General features: G+C 49.5%; 1 protein-coding gene across 4 annotated transcripts in view; it reads left to right on the top strand.

Moving 5' to 3' along the window:
• The window catches only part of Rasgrf1 (Ras protein-specific guanine nucleotide-releasing factor 1), a 97,891-nt gene extending 88,351 nt beyond the window's left edge, over window positions 1–9,540 (top strand). For 3 of the 4 annotated variants that reach the window (XM_013507689.1, XM_005410378.2, XM_013507688.1), the window contains exons 25-27: window positions 1,399–1,516; window positions 2,607–2,675; window positions 8,287–9,540. In XM_013507689.1, coding sequence (XP_013363143.1) covers window positions 1,399–1,516; window positions 2,607–2,675; window positions 8,287–8,379 — 280 coding nt within the window. In that variant the 3' untranslated portion in view covers window positions 8,380–9,540. Of the gene's footprint in view, window positions 1–1,398; window positions 1,517–2,606; window positions 2,676–8,286 lie in introns of those variants that run through there. The other variant, XM_013507690.1, reaches the window with a different exon arrangement.
• The last annotated feature ends 8,201 nt before the right edge of the window (window positions 9,541–17,741 follow it).

The following is a 17,741-nucleotide window of genomic DNA, read 5'->3' as shown; positions in this document are numbered from 1 at the left end:
AAGCCCTGGGTCCAGTCCCCAGCCAGCCCTGCAGTGTGCACATGCATAAGCAATTTGAAATCAAAGTCTAGTGTGCAAGTATATGTATGCATAAAAACAAAAGTTTCACAAAGATCAGCTTTTATTCTATGCAGTGAACTCAAGTACTTCCCACTCTGTCCCACTTTTTAATGTGACTGACACCCACTAAATTGATTCTTACAGCCACAAAAGAGCCAAGGCACAGTTAGAAAGCCTGTTACTGAGTGCCCAACCCCCAGTGCCCACCCTATCACAACTTCAACCCTGTGCCAACTGAGTTTACTTAACAATCTCTTTTAAATTAAATCACTTTTTCCTTCAAGTACATTTAAATAAGTAAGTTTTATTTCATGGGGATAAATGGCAAACCCAGCATACTTACTGTAACTGCAAGATTATCATGAAAAAAATATTTTAAAAAAGCAATGTTATTAAATTCTCTCTGGGTATTAATGCTTCTTAGCTCAGACACAGACCTGTTGCTGTTTGCTTAAAAAGGAAAAACCAGTGCAGGGAGGAGATGCTAGTGTTGGAAGTGTCATAGCCATGCTAGCACCAAATGTGGCAGTCCAGGTGCGAGGGGACAGCTGGAAATGGAGGCTTACTAGGGTGTGCATCAGTTCAGCTGAGACAGTGGCTGCCGCACCTGAAGTCACCCCCAGACCTCCTCAGATGGTCTTAGCTGCCATTCATGCACACAAGGCGCCAAGCTCCAGAGGTGGCCAGCCTGACCCAGGGCCCCACGGCAAGCAGGGGTAGGACAGGGCCAGATTCCTGCTATCGCTCTGCCACCCCTGCCTTGCCTCCACCAGCATGGCAAGGTTGTCCAGATGCCCGAGGAGACCAGTGAGGTGGTCTAGAAAGGAGCAGAGCACTGTAAGGAGCCCCAGAGGAGCAAGGGGAGTCTAGCCTAGAGTGCAGTGGCCATGGATGCTGGCACCGCTCCTGCTAGCCCCAAGTGTGGCTGTCACAGCAGCTCCCAGAAAATACAGCACGCACGCACAAGCACACCGTCACACTCTGGTGACTCCCAGGAAAGTGCTCTCCAAGGGCCAGCACTGCCACAGGATCCCTGGTGGGGGAGGCAGGCGGGTGTTATGGGCACTGGGGCTCTGCAGAGGGGCCGCTGGGTAGAGTGGCCAGCAACAGGGGAGAGGTGGGGGCAGAGACAGTTGGCTGAGGCCCAGGCAGCCCCTTGTCACCCTCCCCGGGGCACAGACCACAAGCCCAGCTGACAGCTGAGGCTTGAGCTTTGCTTTCTCCCCAGCAAATGGAAACCCTCTGTCTAGCCGAGGAAAGGGGCATGTGGGTGGTCCTGTTCTTGGCGTGGTTCCTCTTTTAAGTGAAAAACTTCTGTGAATGCTATTTGTTCCCAAGCTGTGACCCACCCTGTGTCCCTTACCTGGGGATGTACCTTACTGACCTGGCCTTCATCGAGGAGGGGACCCCAAACTACACGGAGGACGGCCTGGTCAACTTCTCCAAGATGAGGATGGTATGTTCCTGTGGGCAGGGATCCCCAAACTCAACCATCCTCAGGCCCCTGGTGCTCTGGCCCTGGACTGAGCATCCCCAGTGAGCCAGGCACTGGGCGGGTACCAGGCCTCTGCCCTGTGCTGCCCCTCTGCTTCTGAGAAGCAGAACCCCACTATACAGATGGGTAGGGTGAGGCTTTCAAGGCTGAGGGCCTGGCCCAAGGTCACCCCACAAGTAGAGGGCAGAGCCTGGCCTGGAGCTGAGCAACTCCAAGCTGCACCGCGCTCCTCCTACATTGCTCAGGGAAACTATGCAGCACACACTTAGCATGCCTCAAACTTTCCCTAAACCTGCCAGGTGTGGTGGCGCACACCTGTAATCCCAGCACTCTGGAGGCTGAGGCAGGAGGATCGTTGCAAGTTCGAAGCCAACCTGGGCTACAAAGTGAGCTGAAGGCCAGCCTGAACTGCATAGCGAAACCCTGTTTCAAAAAGTCAAAAAAAAAAAAAAAAAAAAAAAAAATTCCCCAAACGCAAGACCTGGGAGGGGCCTGAGGAGACTACGGCTTCTCCCTGCTCCAACCAGAGACTCTGGCTCTCACCAGTTCTGTACAGCGGCTTCTGTGTTAGCACACGTTGCTCTGCCAAGCACTGGTAGGACACACCATTGTAACAACAGGGCCAGGGTCTCCCACATCACGTCCCATACCCAGCAGGCCCCACAGTGCTTTTAAACCTCGCTGGAGCCCCGGGGTTCTGTTTCCAGGGTGGGGTCATTTGAGCCACTGATGTGAAGGAGGGGCTTAGTTTCCCCTCAACCACATTAGCACAGTTAGCTGTAGACTTAAGAAGTGTCACCCTTGGAAGCAGGTCACTGGCTTCAGGAAACCCTTGCTGGCCTTGGTGGCGAACACCTATAATCCAAGCCCTCTGGGAAGCTGAAACAAGAGTATCACAAATTTGAGCCCAACCTGGGCAATTTAGCAAGACTATTTCAAAATAAAAAATGAACAGCTCAGCACAGGGTTTGGTCCCCGTGCCCTTTGGTCATACCAAGCGAGGTGGCACGGGACAAGCAGCCTGTCTTCTAATAGCTCTGCCTTCCCACAGATATCCCACATTATCCGTGAGATTCGCCAGTTCCAACAAACTGCCTACAAAATCGAGCACCAAGCAAAGGTAAGCAGCACTCGGCTGCCCTGCGCCTGTGCAGGCTCAGCCGTTTCCTTCCTCACTGGCACAGCCTCCTGTCCTGAATCCTACCTGCTGCCCTCCCTGTAAAGTTGTCCTCCCCACACCCTGTCCTTCTCAGGAATGAGCTGCCCCATATTCCTGTCAGACTTGGACAGCACTGTGACCTCTGGTTTATAACCAAGTCCAAGCTCCCTGCACAAGAGAGGTGGGTGTAAGTGTGTCTTTTTGAAAAGAGAGAGGGTGTAAGTGTGTCTTTTTGAAAAGTACATGTTCACAAGTCACAAAACTCAAAGACAAACCTCCCACAGGCCATAATGTCCCCAGTTTTTTTGGGTCTGTGTCCCAAGCGGTCCACAAACACAGGTGCACTTTTCATGCTGCAATGCAGTCTGCCAGGTATGCCTCAGATTATTCTTTTACTCCTCAATAATACATGTCAGGGATGGCTCTGGGCTGAGACAGACACCTCAGCCTTTGTGGCTGCAGAGAAGTCATTCACTTCGCCTCCTCTGTGCTGACGGGTCCAGCTCTTCATCCTCTTGCTGCAGCATCTTCCCCATGCAGGCTTTGCTGCATGCACTTCCAGCTCCATAACCAGGAGCTTTGCAAAACAGAAACAGTTTCTTCGTGAGGCAGCCAAACATATGGAGATGGGAAAATAGTCTCAAGTCTGTCTCCTGCAGGACAGGAGCTCGGGATCCGACGGGCTGAGGCACAGGGAGTGAAGGTTGGGTTCACACCTCCGGCAGTGTCCTCATCCTGAGCTCAGCTGTGGGGTGCTGTCCACTCAGTCACTCAAGTAAGTGCAGTTCACAAGCCTCGTTCAGGCTGAGAGCAGGCGACCTACTGAGGCTTGGCTCCACATCTGGAAGGAGGCAGGAAGGCAGGGCGTGGGTGCTGAAGGTGCGGAAGACCCTGCTGGAGGAGATGCCATGGCCAAGCGGCTTCACTTCTGGGCAAGCAGTCCATGTGCAGTGGGAGGGCCCCGTGGCTGCAGAGGACAGTATCAAACCCTCCTAGGTCACTTAGGGAGACCATAGCCAAAAGACAAACACACAGCAGTTGGCAGGAAAGCAGACAACACCAGAAGCAGTTAACATAGAAAAACAGCTGTAAGTACTGGAAGAAGTATCTAAAATGGCCTTTACACTGGAAACATAATGCAAGCTACATATGTAATTTTAAGTGTTCTAAGGAGCCAGGTCTTAAAAAAAAAGAAACCAAGCGCTGGGGCAGTAACTAAGTGGTCAAACTCTTGTACAAGGAGGGCCCTGAGTTGGATCCCCAGCACTGAAAAAAAGGAAGAAAAAGTAAAAACAAACAAGTTTACTTGGGCTAGGCATGATGGTGCACACCTATAATCCCCACAATCAAGAGGCTGAGGCAGAAAGATTACCATGAGTTCAGGCCAGCCTGGGCCACATAGTGAGTTCAAAGCCAGCCTTTAAACTCATAGTACTACATAGTGAGACCTTGTCTCAGAAAAAAAGACAAGAGAAATAGGTGAACTTCCCTCATTTTATATATATTGTACATATTTACTGTGTGCATATATGCACATATGGCACTGTGGATTGAACCCTGAGCTACTCAATCTACTAGAGAAGACCAAAGCTCAGATCCCACCAAAGCCTCCCACAGCTGTGGTGCATTCTGCCAACCTCCTGCCTGCCTTGCCTGTTAAAAGTTCTTATACCAAGCTGGGACAGGCGTTGAGGTAATGGGGGGGTGACACTTTTGTCCAAAGTACTCTGTAAAAGCATTGCCCAGGACATGAGCCCTGAGGGGTAAGGCCCTGGGGCGGGCGGGGGAGGAGTCTGATGCAGCTATCACTGCGCAGAAGTAGATTTGGGGCAAGGGCAGAGGTGTGTAAAGCAGTGGGTCTTAAGCTTCAGTGTGCATTAAAGTCAGATTCACCAGAGTGGCTTTTACTGGCTGCAACTTAAGTAAAATGATGATCAGGACTGAAACCCCAACTTCCTGACAGTATGGCTCTGGCAAACACTCTTTAGGAAGAAACATGTTAACCTGTAGCAAGAAACCCAGTATTCCTGTTTCTGTGGTGTACTGTTCTGATCCTTTTACTGCTACAAATACTTGAGGCCTGGTCCTTTATAAGGAAACAAGAATTATTCAGCTCACTGTTCTGAAGGTTCCGACTGTGGCACCAGCACCTGCTAGGCCCTTGTGCAGGCCTTCTGGCAGGTGGCATCTCTGCAGGGCAAGCACTTCACCAGTCAGAAGACAGGCAGGAGGGGTTGGTCTCCCAGCCTCAACATTAGCACCTGGGAACCAGGTCTCCAGCACAGGAACGCTTGCTCAACGTGCTCAAACCACGTTCGCACCACGGTGTGGGACTTTATGTTGCAAACAAAGCATGTAGTGGAAGTAACTGAAGCTGTATTCTACAAGATATGCATTGAAGCATTTTATATGTAAAATACTAAAACGGGCTGGGGATTTAGCTCAGTGGTACAGTGCCTGCCTGGCAAGCGCAAGGTTGTGAGTGCAATTCCCGGTACCGGAAAAAACAAAAACAAAAACAAACAAACAAAAAACTAAAACATCTGAAAACCACTGACATATCCAGCAATAGGGAACTGGTTTAGTAAAATCTAGTACAGCAAAATGATGCAGTACAACAAAAATTTTTCATTATAGTATAAGTGAAGGGGTATCAGATACCATCCACTCCTGTTACAACATGAAACAGTAGTTGTATGTTGGAAGAACGAGAAGGCCAAACAAAAATAAAAAAGGTTGTTTTATAGTGATAAGATTATGGGCTTTTCTTCCTCCAAATATTTATTTATTATCATATAGTTTCTTCTGTAATAAAAGTCATACTAAGACAAAGCTGTCCATTTAATTGAGTGGTGTTTGGGGGCTGCAGTTTGCCCAGCAAAAGCCACAGAAGTACCAGCCACATGGGGCTACGTCCTGAGGCACTGGGGTCACAATGTCCTGAGAAATCTCAAAAGTTACCCAAAAATGTCTGGGTCTTTTCTGTGTCCTGTGACCTTTCAAACCTTCCCCAAGTTCTGATGCAAAGAAACATTACCCTCCTCGAGCATTTTTCTTCAACAGCTTTGCAGAGGTGGTGTTTGCTATCCGTCTTCCACTAAAGGAGAATATCTTAGATCTTGACCATCCTCATTGAGGAGAAAACCAATCAGTCTGCAGATCCCCTGAGAGTTTGAGAGTACGGAAGATTGTGTGCTCCAAAAGGACACAGAGCAGCTCGCGAGGGCTTACAGACGAGCCTGTGTCACAGGGTGGCAAGGTGTCTGTCATCAGTATGGGTTGAGCCACATTGTGACACCCAAAGTCATCTTCCTAGAGGAACTGGCGTGAGTTACTAATCAGACAGTAATAATCATTCCAAACTAAAGCTATAACTCAGTGGTAGAACACTTGCCAACCATGTACAAGTCCCTGGGTTCAATCCCCCATATTGCAAAAAATCATCATCTCATCATATCATCTGTGACTTTTAGTCAGTATACTACATAGCTGGATCTGAACTTCACAGAGGCAGACAGAAAACAACCCAAAACCAGGTGTTGTGTTTCATGCCTGTGATCTCCACACTCTGGGAGGCTGAGGCAGAACTGTAAGTTTAAGCCAAGCCTGGGTAACTTAGTGAGGCCCTATCTGAAAAAAAAAAAATTTTTAAAGGACTAGGGGGGTAGCTCATTGTGAAGGCCCTGGTTTTAATCCCCAGTACCAAAATAACAAACAAACAAAACTAAAATTTAAAAAAAAAGGAATACAGGCTTAATTTTTCTCAAGTAAAGACCAGAAATTTCTCAATCACATAATAAGGAATGTGTGGAGGTCATGGTGGCGCACGCCTGTAATCCCAGCACTTGGGAGGCTGAGTCAGGAGGATCGCTGCGAGTTCAAGACTAGCCTGGCTTACAAAGTGAGCTCAAGGCCAGCCTGAACTGCATAGCGAGACCGTCTCAAAAAGACCAAAAGAAAGAAAGAAAGAAAGAAAGAAAGAAAGAAAGAAAGAAAGAAAGAAAGAAAGAAAGAGAAAGAAATAGAATTGTTTCTTTTCTCCTGTGGGGTTGGGGTGGAGGTGTTTGGTTCCAAGTGACTGATAAATAAGCCTTGGAAACTCTAGAGCCAGGGCTTCCTGGGAGATTTGTATTCTGATCTCTCCTGGCACATTTTGGGTGGAGTTCAGCCAAGAGCTTGAGAATGAGAGTGGGTGGGGAGAAAGAGGAAAGAGAAGAATGTAATTCCTGAGGGTAAGCTGTCCTGATGGTCCACACTAACATTTTTGTCCCTGAGGTTCTTCCTTCAGGCCCTCAGTTTCCACTCAGCTCATGCATGAAAAACCACATGATACTACATCATCCTAGTGTTTATATACATTTTTGTCCCAATATTTTACTGGGAAACTTTTTAAACCGATAGAAACATTCAAAGAATTGGGCATATCCATCCACCTGCCACTTAGATTCAACAACTGAACTTTAAGAACTTTTTAAATGTAGTTCTGGGGACTGACCTAACATATGCTAGGCAAATGCTCTGCCACTAAGCAACACCATCAGCCCACAGATTTTTTTAATATAAGCCCAAAACACTTCATCAAGGGAGCAACCAAAGTAACAGCAAGGATAACTTTGACTATATGTGATTCTTCTGGTTATTTTGGGTGCAGTACTGAGGACTGAGTCCAGCGCCTTTGCATTGATCTACATCCCCAGCTTCCCTGTCTTAGTTTCTGTCTCTTGGCTGGAACAACATACTCAACACTCACAAGTTAAAGGAGGAAAGGTTTATCTTAGTTCACAGTTTGTAGAGGTTTCAGTCCATAGTTGGCTGGCTCCAAAGCCGGGCAGCATGGAAAGGGACACGGCAGAGAAGAAACAGTCTATGGCAAGGTAGGCGGGAGGCAGTGAGCCTTCCTTCCCTTTTCATTCCCTTCAGACTACAAGCCTATTGGTTAGTGCTACCCACACCCAGGGTGGGCCTTCCTATTATCCACACCCAGAATCTGCTAAACCAATCAGTGGGTTAACGTGGTCATCACACCCACGAGCCAGTCACTCCCAAAAGCCCCATCTCTTAGCATGTGAGGCTTTTTGGGGAATATCTAGATATAAACTATAACTTAAAAGATATTAGTTATTTTGTTTATATCTAGTTACCTAGTTATTTTGTTTTGTTTTTGAGGCAGGATCTCAATTAAGTCATGAAGTTGCCCAGGCTAGACTCAAACTTGCAAACCTCCCAGAGCGCTGGGATTACAGGTATGCACCATCACACCGGATCCAAACATAACCTTTTAAATATTTTTATGCCTGTGTGATACTGTGGCTGAAACCCAGAGCCTCATGCACACTCTACCCTTAGCTACACCCCAATGTAGTATTAGTATCACTATTCAGATATGAAGACAATATTAAATAGTAACACAATAAAGTTCTATTAAGCTAAATCATGACTGAACGCACCTCTTGCCTTGTGTGCTATCCTGACCCCTCCTTATGAGACCACTTGGTCCCAGAGACACCCAGGTCTGGAGTCATCCATTACAGAGGGCCATAACCCTGCCCTTCCTGTCTCCCCCTCTTCGCAGGTGACCCAGTATCTATTGGACCAGTCTTTTGTGATGGACGAGGAAAGCCTCTACGAGTCTTCTCTCCGAATAGAACCCAAACTCCCCACCTGAAGCTGCACGCCAGACCCAGCAGTTTGTGTGGACATGTGCTATATGATAGTGTACATATTCGTTTGGTTTCTCTGGATTTTCCTCTTCAGTATTTGCTTCTCCAAGACTACAGATCCGTTCTCGTTCTTAGATTCCTGTAGACCCGGAATATGAATTTCTGCACCGTCTCAGACTCTGACCCCTGCAGTGCCTGTATCTTCGAGCACCTGTCCTCCTGATCCATCCTCTAGACCCACAGGGGAGGTAGCACCTGCACAGACAGGAGTCCTCGGCTCCAGTCCTGCTTTGCCCTCCCTGCCCAGCGCCCAGGCCGTGGCCACCCAGGGCATCCTCCCAGCATGTCCCATACAGCTGTTAGAATGGGTGGGTGGGGGGAGGGGGAGCCATACCCTCAAGTCCAGTCATTGACAGCTCTTCCTGCTGACAGCGACGCCGGTTTCCAAAGCAGCTTTTTCAGCCAAAATCGCAGGTCTCCCAGTGAGCTGCCTCCCAGCAAGCTGGCTGAAGGGAGTCCTCTCTTCTGAGGTGTGCCCCTCATACCAAGGCTGCCACCCTGGCCTCATGTCACTCCTTGCTCTAGGATTCATGCCAGATCGCATGAAAAGCAGTCTCCATAGAGTGGACAGACCCCAGAACTTCTGAGGAAAATATAGTCACAACACCAAATCACAGACCTTTGCCAACCGCTGCCCAGCGCTCACTGGAAGTCAGGACATGAAATACCACTTTTCCTCCTCTTTGAGCCACCTGACTGTCACCACAAGCTTACACTGAGATGCTCTGAGTATGTATACCTTGTGATAATTAGTACCACACTGTAGAATTAGGAAATCAATAACCAAGTGTTTTTATTGCATATACTGTAGTCCTGTCTAAATGCCTTCTAGCAGGAATATAGTACTGTAGTGCTTATTCTGTGAATATTACCATGTATTTTTTACAGTGTACAGTATAGAGAACACAGGTCCACTCAGAAGTGGCAGGCATGCTCCACTCCGACAGACAACTTTTGCTGTAAGCAATACCTAATGGTATGAGAATTCCATTTCAAGTCCTAAACTATTTCAACTTACAGCTTGTTTGGAAAAAGAAATTTCCACTTTTGTAAACATATGTTTCCTGATTACCTCTTGCTAATAAATCTATTCTATCTCAGGGTGAGCACTGGGTTCTGAGCAGCTTCCTTCTTTCACACAGGTGATATTTGATGCGTGCCAGCTCCTTGACAGGCCCTGAGCTGGGATCAGCGTTAGGGTGACAAGAACACCACCCCTGCTCTGGGGACCAATAGCCTGATGGGGAAGACTGTTCCCATCACCTGTTGCCTTAGAAACAAACCACTCAGAACTTGACGGTTTGAACCACATTGTTACCTTCCCAGCCCTGTGGGCTGACAGGGCCCAGCTGCCTGGGCTCTCTTGGGGTTCCAGTCACACAGCAGCAGCAAAACTCATCTGGAGCAGGTGGCCGGGACGGTGCCCTCCCCTGGCTAGAGACAGGTGGGCTTTTGAGAGAAGTGTCCATGTGGCCTCTCCCTGCGACTCTAGCTCCACAGTGTGGCAGTGGGGTCCCACCAGTGAGCACTCCACAGAACTCAGGGAGAAGCTGTTCCACAGCATTCCATGGGCCACACATCACCAAGGCAGCCCACTCACTAAGGGAGGCAAATTAGGTTCTTCTTAATGGGAAGAAAAACAACTGTGTAGCCATCCATCTATGACTAGAGAGACAACAGGTTTTTGCTTTTGTGTATTTGTTTGTTTTGGGTTTGAGACAGGGTTTCCCTGTGTATTCCAGGCTAGCTTCAAAATTGTGACAATCCACCTGCCTCAGCCTCCTAAATGCTAGGATTATAGGCATGCACCCCCATTCCCTGCTGGAGGGCATCCCAAGGAAGAAAGGCCAGTGTGATGGGGTGAAGGAGGATTGGATACAGGATTCAGGCCAGCCCCCTGCAGCTGCATAGCTCTGGAGCCTATGGCTAAGGGGTGGTCTCGTTCCCAGGAACAGGCTGTCTCTGTGCTGCTTTCATTCTCGTGGGAACCGCCGCTCTCAGAGCCTTGAGTCCTGAGTTCTCAGAGCCACTCACACTTCTGAGTGTTTGTTTCTAGGGCAACAGGCAACAGGAAGTCTTTCTCGTCAGGTCCTCACCGGTGCGGGGCAGCACCTGGAGGGCTTGAGGCCCTGTGAAGCTCTTGTCTTGGTGTCCTGGGTCTTGAAGGGCACCGAGACCCTGTGAATGGCCAGCTCCTGCATACTTCCAGATGACCAACATGCCCTGGGTGGTGCTCAGAGGAGACCTGACCAAGATTTATAGTAGCAAAGGCTGCAAAACAAAGACCAAGGTCTGTTCCACATTTAGCTGCCTCTTGGGCATGTGGAGGCACAAGTGAAGAGTCATAGTTCACAGCAAAAATGGCTTTCTAGTCCCTGACCATCCCAAGGGAACAAATGCTCTCAGTGACAGCAGGTAAGGCCCGGGATTTTGCTGGTCTCCCCATCCCTGTGGTGGCTTCCAACTATGTCCTGACTACATCGAGATGAGCAGAGGACACAGAACAGGGATGAGCGCTGCCCAGTGTCCTGGCCCAGATGCTTCCCACTGTCCCCTGAGAAAGACAAGCCCATGACACCGGCTCAGGTGTGAGCAGGGTGCAGCCCACTGCAGGGCTTCCTAAGGCCATTTCCCTGGGACCTGTGGCCAACTTGCCTCGGAACTCCTCTCCTGTCTTCCAGGCAGCTTTCACCTTTTCCCTATTTGTGCTGGGACCAAAGGAGGGAAAAAAGGGGGAGAAAAGTATTGCACAGAGGAAGCCTGGCGTCCGCCCGCCAGGCTCAACACTGATCGTTAGATCAGCCTAGCCAGTCACTTAATTTCTCAGAGCTTCCACTTCCACTCTTGAGAAATGGGTATAAAATAGTATCTCAGCATAGTGTAGAATTAAATGAGCCAATACAAGCTGAGCACACCTAATCTGAAAATGGAAACTCTGATTGCCACTGTGACCCTGCAAGTATAAATTTCCGTACCAACATCATGAAACGGCTCATAGTCTAAACATGAGCACTCTAGGCCTAGTGTTCAGAATTACCCTCAGGCAATGTGACATGATGTGTGTGAAGGAGAAACAGGTTTTGTGTTCCCACTTGACTCCCTCTCCCAAGAAATCTCATTATATATACAAATTTTCCAAAACTGAGGAAAAAAACCCAAACTTGGAAACACCTTGAGTCCAAGCACTCTAAATAAGAGATATTCCGCCTGTGCCGTGCCTGTGCCAGTACTGTGCTTAGCACAGCCTGAGCAGGTGAAGACAGGACGGCAGGGTGTGCTTGGAGGCACAATGTCCTGCAGGATGGGAAGCCGCACCGGTCGCATGGGGCAGCGCTGCAGGCCAAGGCTGGGCCAGGGCTGACCTGAGCTAGCCTCTCCCTCCCCACCCCATCCTGAGTCCCAGGATGAGGGCAGAAAACACATCCAGGGGCTTGGGGAGCCTTGGGGAGACGGAGGCCACCAGAGCGGACCTCAGCATGGTTCATGTGACCTGTCAGGGGATAAGACCACAACGACCCAGTGTAAAGATCCTAACTGTCTTTATTTTCAATTCCAAAATCAGGAAGCTTCATTCCACAAATTAGACCAAGTGTTCTACTGGGCTGAGCAGAGGACATTGTTTTTAGAGGCAGAAAAGAGCTGCAAAAAGCAGAAATGAACACAAAGCAGATTGGTCATTTCAAAGTTGCTTTCCCTGTAAAGTGGGGAACAGAGAGACAGAACAATAAAAAAATACCTGACTACTTAACATCAGATTACCTTTTTTGCTTGAGGATTAAAACAGAGGGAATTTAGCTGGGCATGGTGGCACATGCCTGTAATCCCAGTGTTATAGGCAGCTGAGTTAGATAGAAATATTATAGGCAGTCAGACAGGGCCAGGCCCTCGAAGGAGCCAGTACAGAAGACAAGATACCTTACAAATGGAGACGTGGTACTTGCTTCAGGCCAGATCTCAAGACTAAAGATTAAACAAATACACCCACATACCTCCCTAGGGATGGACCTCAGGGACTGACATTCTAAATAGGTAGCCATCACCTAGAAGAGTCCCTGACCCAACCCCTTAGAGTAAAAGCCCCTGTTCTGTATTCATGCCCGCTTGCTATGTGACTTGCTTCCCCATCTGATCCCGGTGTAATCAATTTTACCTGAACAATTCTTCTTGGCTGACCATAGTTTTGTCCATTTTCCCCTACCTTGAACCCACCTCACCTCGTGGTTTTGCTCTATAAAAGTCCCTAGAAAAGACGGAGTCTGGGGTAACCCACTCGGGCGCCCCGTCTGTCCCTGTCTTGAACAGAAGCTTTCTTTTCTTTCCCTCAATGAATATATTCTGCTCTTAACCTCTGTTATTCCTAAAACTCATTCTTCAATTTTAGAGGACACAAACTCGTCCCAGATATCATTCAGGTTGGGAGTTTTTATTTTCCTGTATTACCAGCATTTAGGAGGCTGAGGTAGGAGGATCACCACGAGTTTGAGGCCTGCCTTGGGATACAAGGGAAACCCTGTCTCAAAAACAAAAAAAACAGAAGGAACTTCAGTATCATGCCAAATGAAACCAGTGTGAGGGAGATTTGGGTACTACCTCTTGTTTCTCCTGGGCTCTTGAAAGGTAAGAGAAATAGTTCGGTTTGGATTTGGTGATGTGATACTTTTGCATGAGTGACTCCATTTTCATTTTTTGACTTTCCTGTTGGGGCCTAGGGCAAGGGCCTAGTGCAAAACAGTGGCTTCCTGTGTTTGTCACTGAGGAGTTCACTACAGGAAAGCAGCCTGGTATAGCAATTAAAAAGTTTACTCTGGAGGTTACCACGGGAGATCTGGGGCCCCAGGGAACATCTGAAGACACTTTTGGTGGCACTGTTAGAGGATTCAGGAGGCGGAGATAATGAACTCAGTTAAGTTTCCTTCCATACACAGGACACGCACCAACCACAAAAAATCACCTTGCCCGAAATGTCAGATGTGCTCAGGTAGGAAATCTCCGCTTCAGAGCCAGAGTGCTCGGGTTCAAACTCCAGCCTCACTACTTCACTCTGTAACTGCAGGCAAGTGACAGAACCACCTTCTGACTCAGTTTCGAAATGAGGACCAGACCAGCACCCACCTTGCAGGTTGCTGCAAGCACTGCATGAGCTGCTCCAGGTAAGGCATGTGGCAAGAGCTGGTTAAGGTAGAGCTATTGTTTGCACATAGATGCCCACACTCCTGCCGTAGCAGTAAGCAAGCAGACCAGGTTCTCGGTCACAAGACCTGCATTCTCCCGGGGAGGATGGCCATAAGAAAGATATCCAAGGTAGAGTGGCAAGGACCATGGGAACAGTCAGGCAGCATGATATTGAGGCCGCCTGAGGACAGATCTTGACCCAAGCCTGGATTGTGATAATTTGGATCTGAAATGTCTCAAAGACCCAGATACTGGAGGCTTGGTTCCAGAGTGGGCTACAGGGAGGTGACAGCACCTTTAAATGTGGGCCTACTGGGTAGTCTTTAGACCACTCGGGCACACATGCTCTTGAAGTGGACGAGGGGCTTCAGACCCTTCCTCTCTTTTTCATGTCCCCAGCCATGAGTTGAGCAGCTCTCCTCCACCAGGGCTCCTGCCGTGATGTTCTGCTTCACCACAGTCCCAAAGCAGTGGTCACCATGGACTGGACCTCCAAACTGAGCCAAAATCCACCTTTCCTCTTCACAAGCTGAGGTGCTTAGGTGTTTGCTACAGCAATGGAAAGCTGATGACCATGGAGAAGATGCAAAACCATGGTGCCCCTTGTGAAAGATCGTTGCCCCAGTGAATTCAAAGGCCAGACTTTGACCTGAGGCAGGCACTAGACAGCCCTGTGTGCCAGGGTAAACCAGAAAGGAAGAGGCCACCAGAAAAGTCAGGAACAAATAACAACGCAACGTGTTTAAAAACCAAAATTCAGGTAAAAATCCACAGTAAGCACGACCCCAAACTGGTAAAATAAAGACAAGATCCGTGCTCCTGAGGGTTTCTTCTGGCTCCACCAGGGCTGACATTGGGCTTCTTGGTGCTTTTGTCCGAGTTGTATCAAATACCTCTGGTTCCCTCCAGGCTATAGTCTGATTCCCGGAAAAAGAGGCAGTGGGTTGGGTTTGTGTCTTCATTTATGTGTATGTGTGTGTGTGCACGTGTGCATGTGTGGCTTGTTGGCTTTCTACCCACTCACCTCATGCTGTGCCTGTGAAGAAGCTGTTGAAGGTGCATGCCAATGTACTTGCATGTAAATGGGTTTCGTGACACTGGCACCTGGCTGCCCTCCCAGCTGCTTGCCCCGCCCTGTGTTTACTGACCATGGCTTCTTTCCCAAGTGCTCTGTGGAAATCTCGTAGGTGGCTGGGCCAAGAGTGTGCAAAGAAGCAGTTGTCATTGTCCTAGGAAGATAAAGGTGCCACCCAGATCACCCCTCCCACGATCTGCTCAATGAGTTCCAGTGTGCGCCCAGGTAGCAAGCACCCTGCCTGCTCCTGGCCTCCTCCAAGAAGGGTGGAGATCTGCATCTCAGGCAGCTTGAGCACTCCTGGCTCCAGGTCACACCTTCCTCTGGATCCAGACTGGCACAGCTGGTTCCTGAGACAGCATCTCAACCTGGCTGTCTCCAGCCAGGACCAAACTGGACCAAACTGACCTTGTCATCTGTGAGGTCACATCCTGTACAGCCCCTGCACTCCAGCCTGGACAGAGGGACAAGGCCTTGTCTCTGAACAAGACAGACAGTGCAACAGTCTAAAGAATAAAATGAGATCAGAGAAGATTGGGAACAGCTCACCAGATAAATCAAAATTTACACCTAAAAATGGTTAATTCAATATTACATGCATTTCACTTCACTATTTGTTTTTGAGACGGGGCCTCACTATGTACCGTAGGCTGGCCTCAAACTTGTGGTCTTCTTGCCTAAGCCACCTGCATGCCCACTTCGTCTTTTAAAACACCCTTGGGGCTGAGGGCACAGCACCCCAGTAAAGTGCTTGCCTGCAGTGCACAAGACGCTGGGCTCCCAAACAAGGAACAGGTCCTTGAAGAAACAGAAACCCAGGGTTTCTGGTAAGGAGGAGCAGGAGGCCAGGGAAGGCAGACGCTGAGTGGGTGCCAGGAGGGACAGGCCAGGGCCCAGGGGCAGAGGTGGAGGGCAGCGCTAGGCAGTGGGGCTGAGGAGCTTAGCCAGGCCCTGCCAGAGAGGCAGCCAGAGGAGCAAAGCAGGGCTGTGGCAAAATCCCGTGGGCTCCATTAGCCCAGCTCAAGCCCATCTGCCCGCAGTCAGTCCTACAGGTCTGGCAGCATCTGCTGGGTGCGTGCTCACTGTGCAGTCCTCCCCCCCACGCAGGTCCAGCAACTCAGCACAGAAACGAGGAGCCCATTCCACAGGGTCAGGAAGGGAAGCTGGAGGACTCTGCCAGTCGGGGCAGAACCTCTCTGGTCACCACCTCCCCAAGCCTGCAGGGCAGAAACAGTGGCCTCCAGCAAAGCCATGGGGAACCCAGCCTCTTGCGACCACGGCAACCTGCAAGGCTGCAAGCACCCAAAAGGAGAGCAGCCTGGGGCTATTTGGAGTGGATGCACACAGGTGTCCTTCCTGTGGGGACCAGCCTGTGGACTGTGTCAAGCTGGCCCCTTGGCAGCTGCTTCTGGAAGATGAACAGACACCAGCGGACCTGAAGACAACTTCCTGGTGCTGCTTGGGGCCCCGTACCCTTCCCTGTCCTGGAACACTTACAAAATCTCAGCCTCTCACCAGGAGAGCGCAGTCCTCTCTCGGATGCTGCTCTCTTGAAGTACCAATAAGCTCTTCACCATTCTGTATTTTAAATTCCTGCAGGGTGCACATGCCAGGCCCCATACCCCCTTCCCTGTCTCTGCTCCCTCCAAGCCTGAGCCCACCCACAAGCCCCAGAGGCCCAAGTGGCCCTGCTACAGCACTTTCTCCAGCTGCGAGAGCAGCACCGCCAGACCTCGCCCGTCGTGACCTGCATCCCTGGGGCCCCTCTAGCTCAAGAGGGAAGAAACACCATATCTGAAGCTTGAACATACCTGCACACTGGTGCACAGGGTTTCTCTGGGGCAAGATGGAGGAGCCCAGCGGAGATCTCCAAGACCGCTGAGCACTGGGCCACTTGCTGAGACACCACAGGGCACAAGTTTGCTAACACTGGGCAAGCTCTGCAAAAAACTGGCCAATGTGGGCAGCAATAGACACCACTGTGGTGCCCACTGTTACTTCAGTAATTCAGGAAGTGGTGTCTAACTGGGGTGGGACTTGGAATGGGGTGAAAAAGGCCAGGCGGAAGGGGATGTCTGGAAGTGGAGCTGTGTCCAGGGAAAGGAAGCCGGCTGCTGGATGCAGAAGGGCAACGGTGCTGGGCATTACAAGCAGAATAGGGATGTATCACAAAGGCTCTTATGTGCCAGACAAAGGAGGGTGGGCAGTTACCGAAAACCAGGTTAAATAACCCTAAGTTACTGCAGGCTGATCAGGCCTGCAGTCTCCCAGGCAAGCGGACGGTGAAGGTTTAAATAAATGAGACAATGGCAGTGATTTCAGGGCTCTGGGAGGGACTAACTCTCTTACAGCTTCAATATTCCCTGAATTTAGCCCAAGACTTCTCTGGGCTGCCTGTATTTATTTAGTTTACAAACAAAGGAGGCGGATACTTAAGAAAACGTAGGAATCTAGGCAGTACTTTTCCAAGCACTACATTATGTTAATTTAGGAGAACTATGTTATCTCCAGGAAGTCCTTCACAGCAGGAGTGAGATGCCTGCAGCTACGGTCTCCTTTAAGTTAATTGGGGTTGGAGCCAGACATCCTCAGCTGTGACCTTCAGACAACTCATAAGTAAACACGGAAAGCCAATTGGTTAATATTAAATCCTGCTCGGAACCACTTTGTAGTGGTCTCCAACAGGCAGTGAGGACTTGGGAAGAGCGAGATTGCTGGAGGCCCGAGGAGGAAACCAGAGGTGCACTTCTGAGCCCCAGAACTCAGGCTGTGAACCTCTCCTCCCCAGACGCAGAGTGAGGTCAAGTTGGGCACTTGTGTAGGGCTGTGTGACTGGAAGAAGGCTCAGGAGCTGGCACTCACCCAGGGTCTAGACTGGGCAGGGTAAGAGGAGGAAGGCATACTGCTCAGGGGAAGTTAAAAGGGTGACATTTAAAATAAATTAGACTTTAATGTAATGCTTTTCAAAAAATCAAAAAGTAATTCCAGCAGGGTGGTGGTGCACACCTGTACTCCCAATACAAGGGAGGCTGAGGCAGGAGTATCACCACAAGTTAGAGG

Source organism: Chinchilla lanigera, unplaced genomic scaffold (genome assembly GCF_000276665.1).
Source record: "Chinchilla lanigera isolate Chin_1 unplaced genomic scaffold, ChiLan1.0 scaffold00132, whole genome shotgun sequence".
NCBI lineage: Eukaryota > Metazoa > Chordata > Mammalia > Rodentia > Chinchillidae > Chinchilla > Chinchilla lanigera.
The sequence above is the reverse complement of the archived record's forward strand: the minus strand, read 5'-3'. Positions and strand labels throughout refer to the sequence as shown.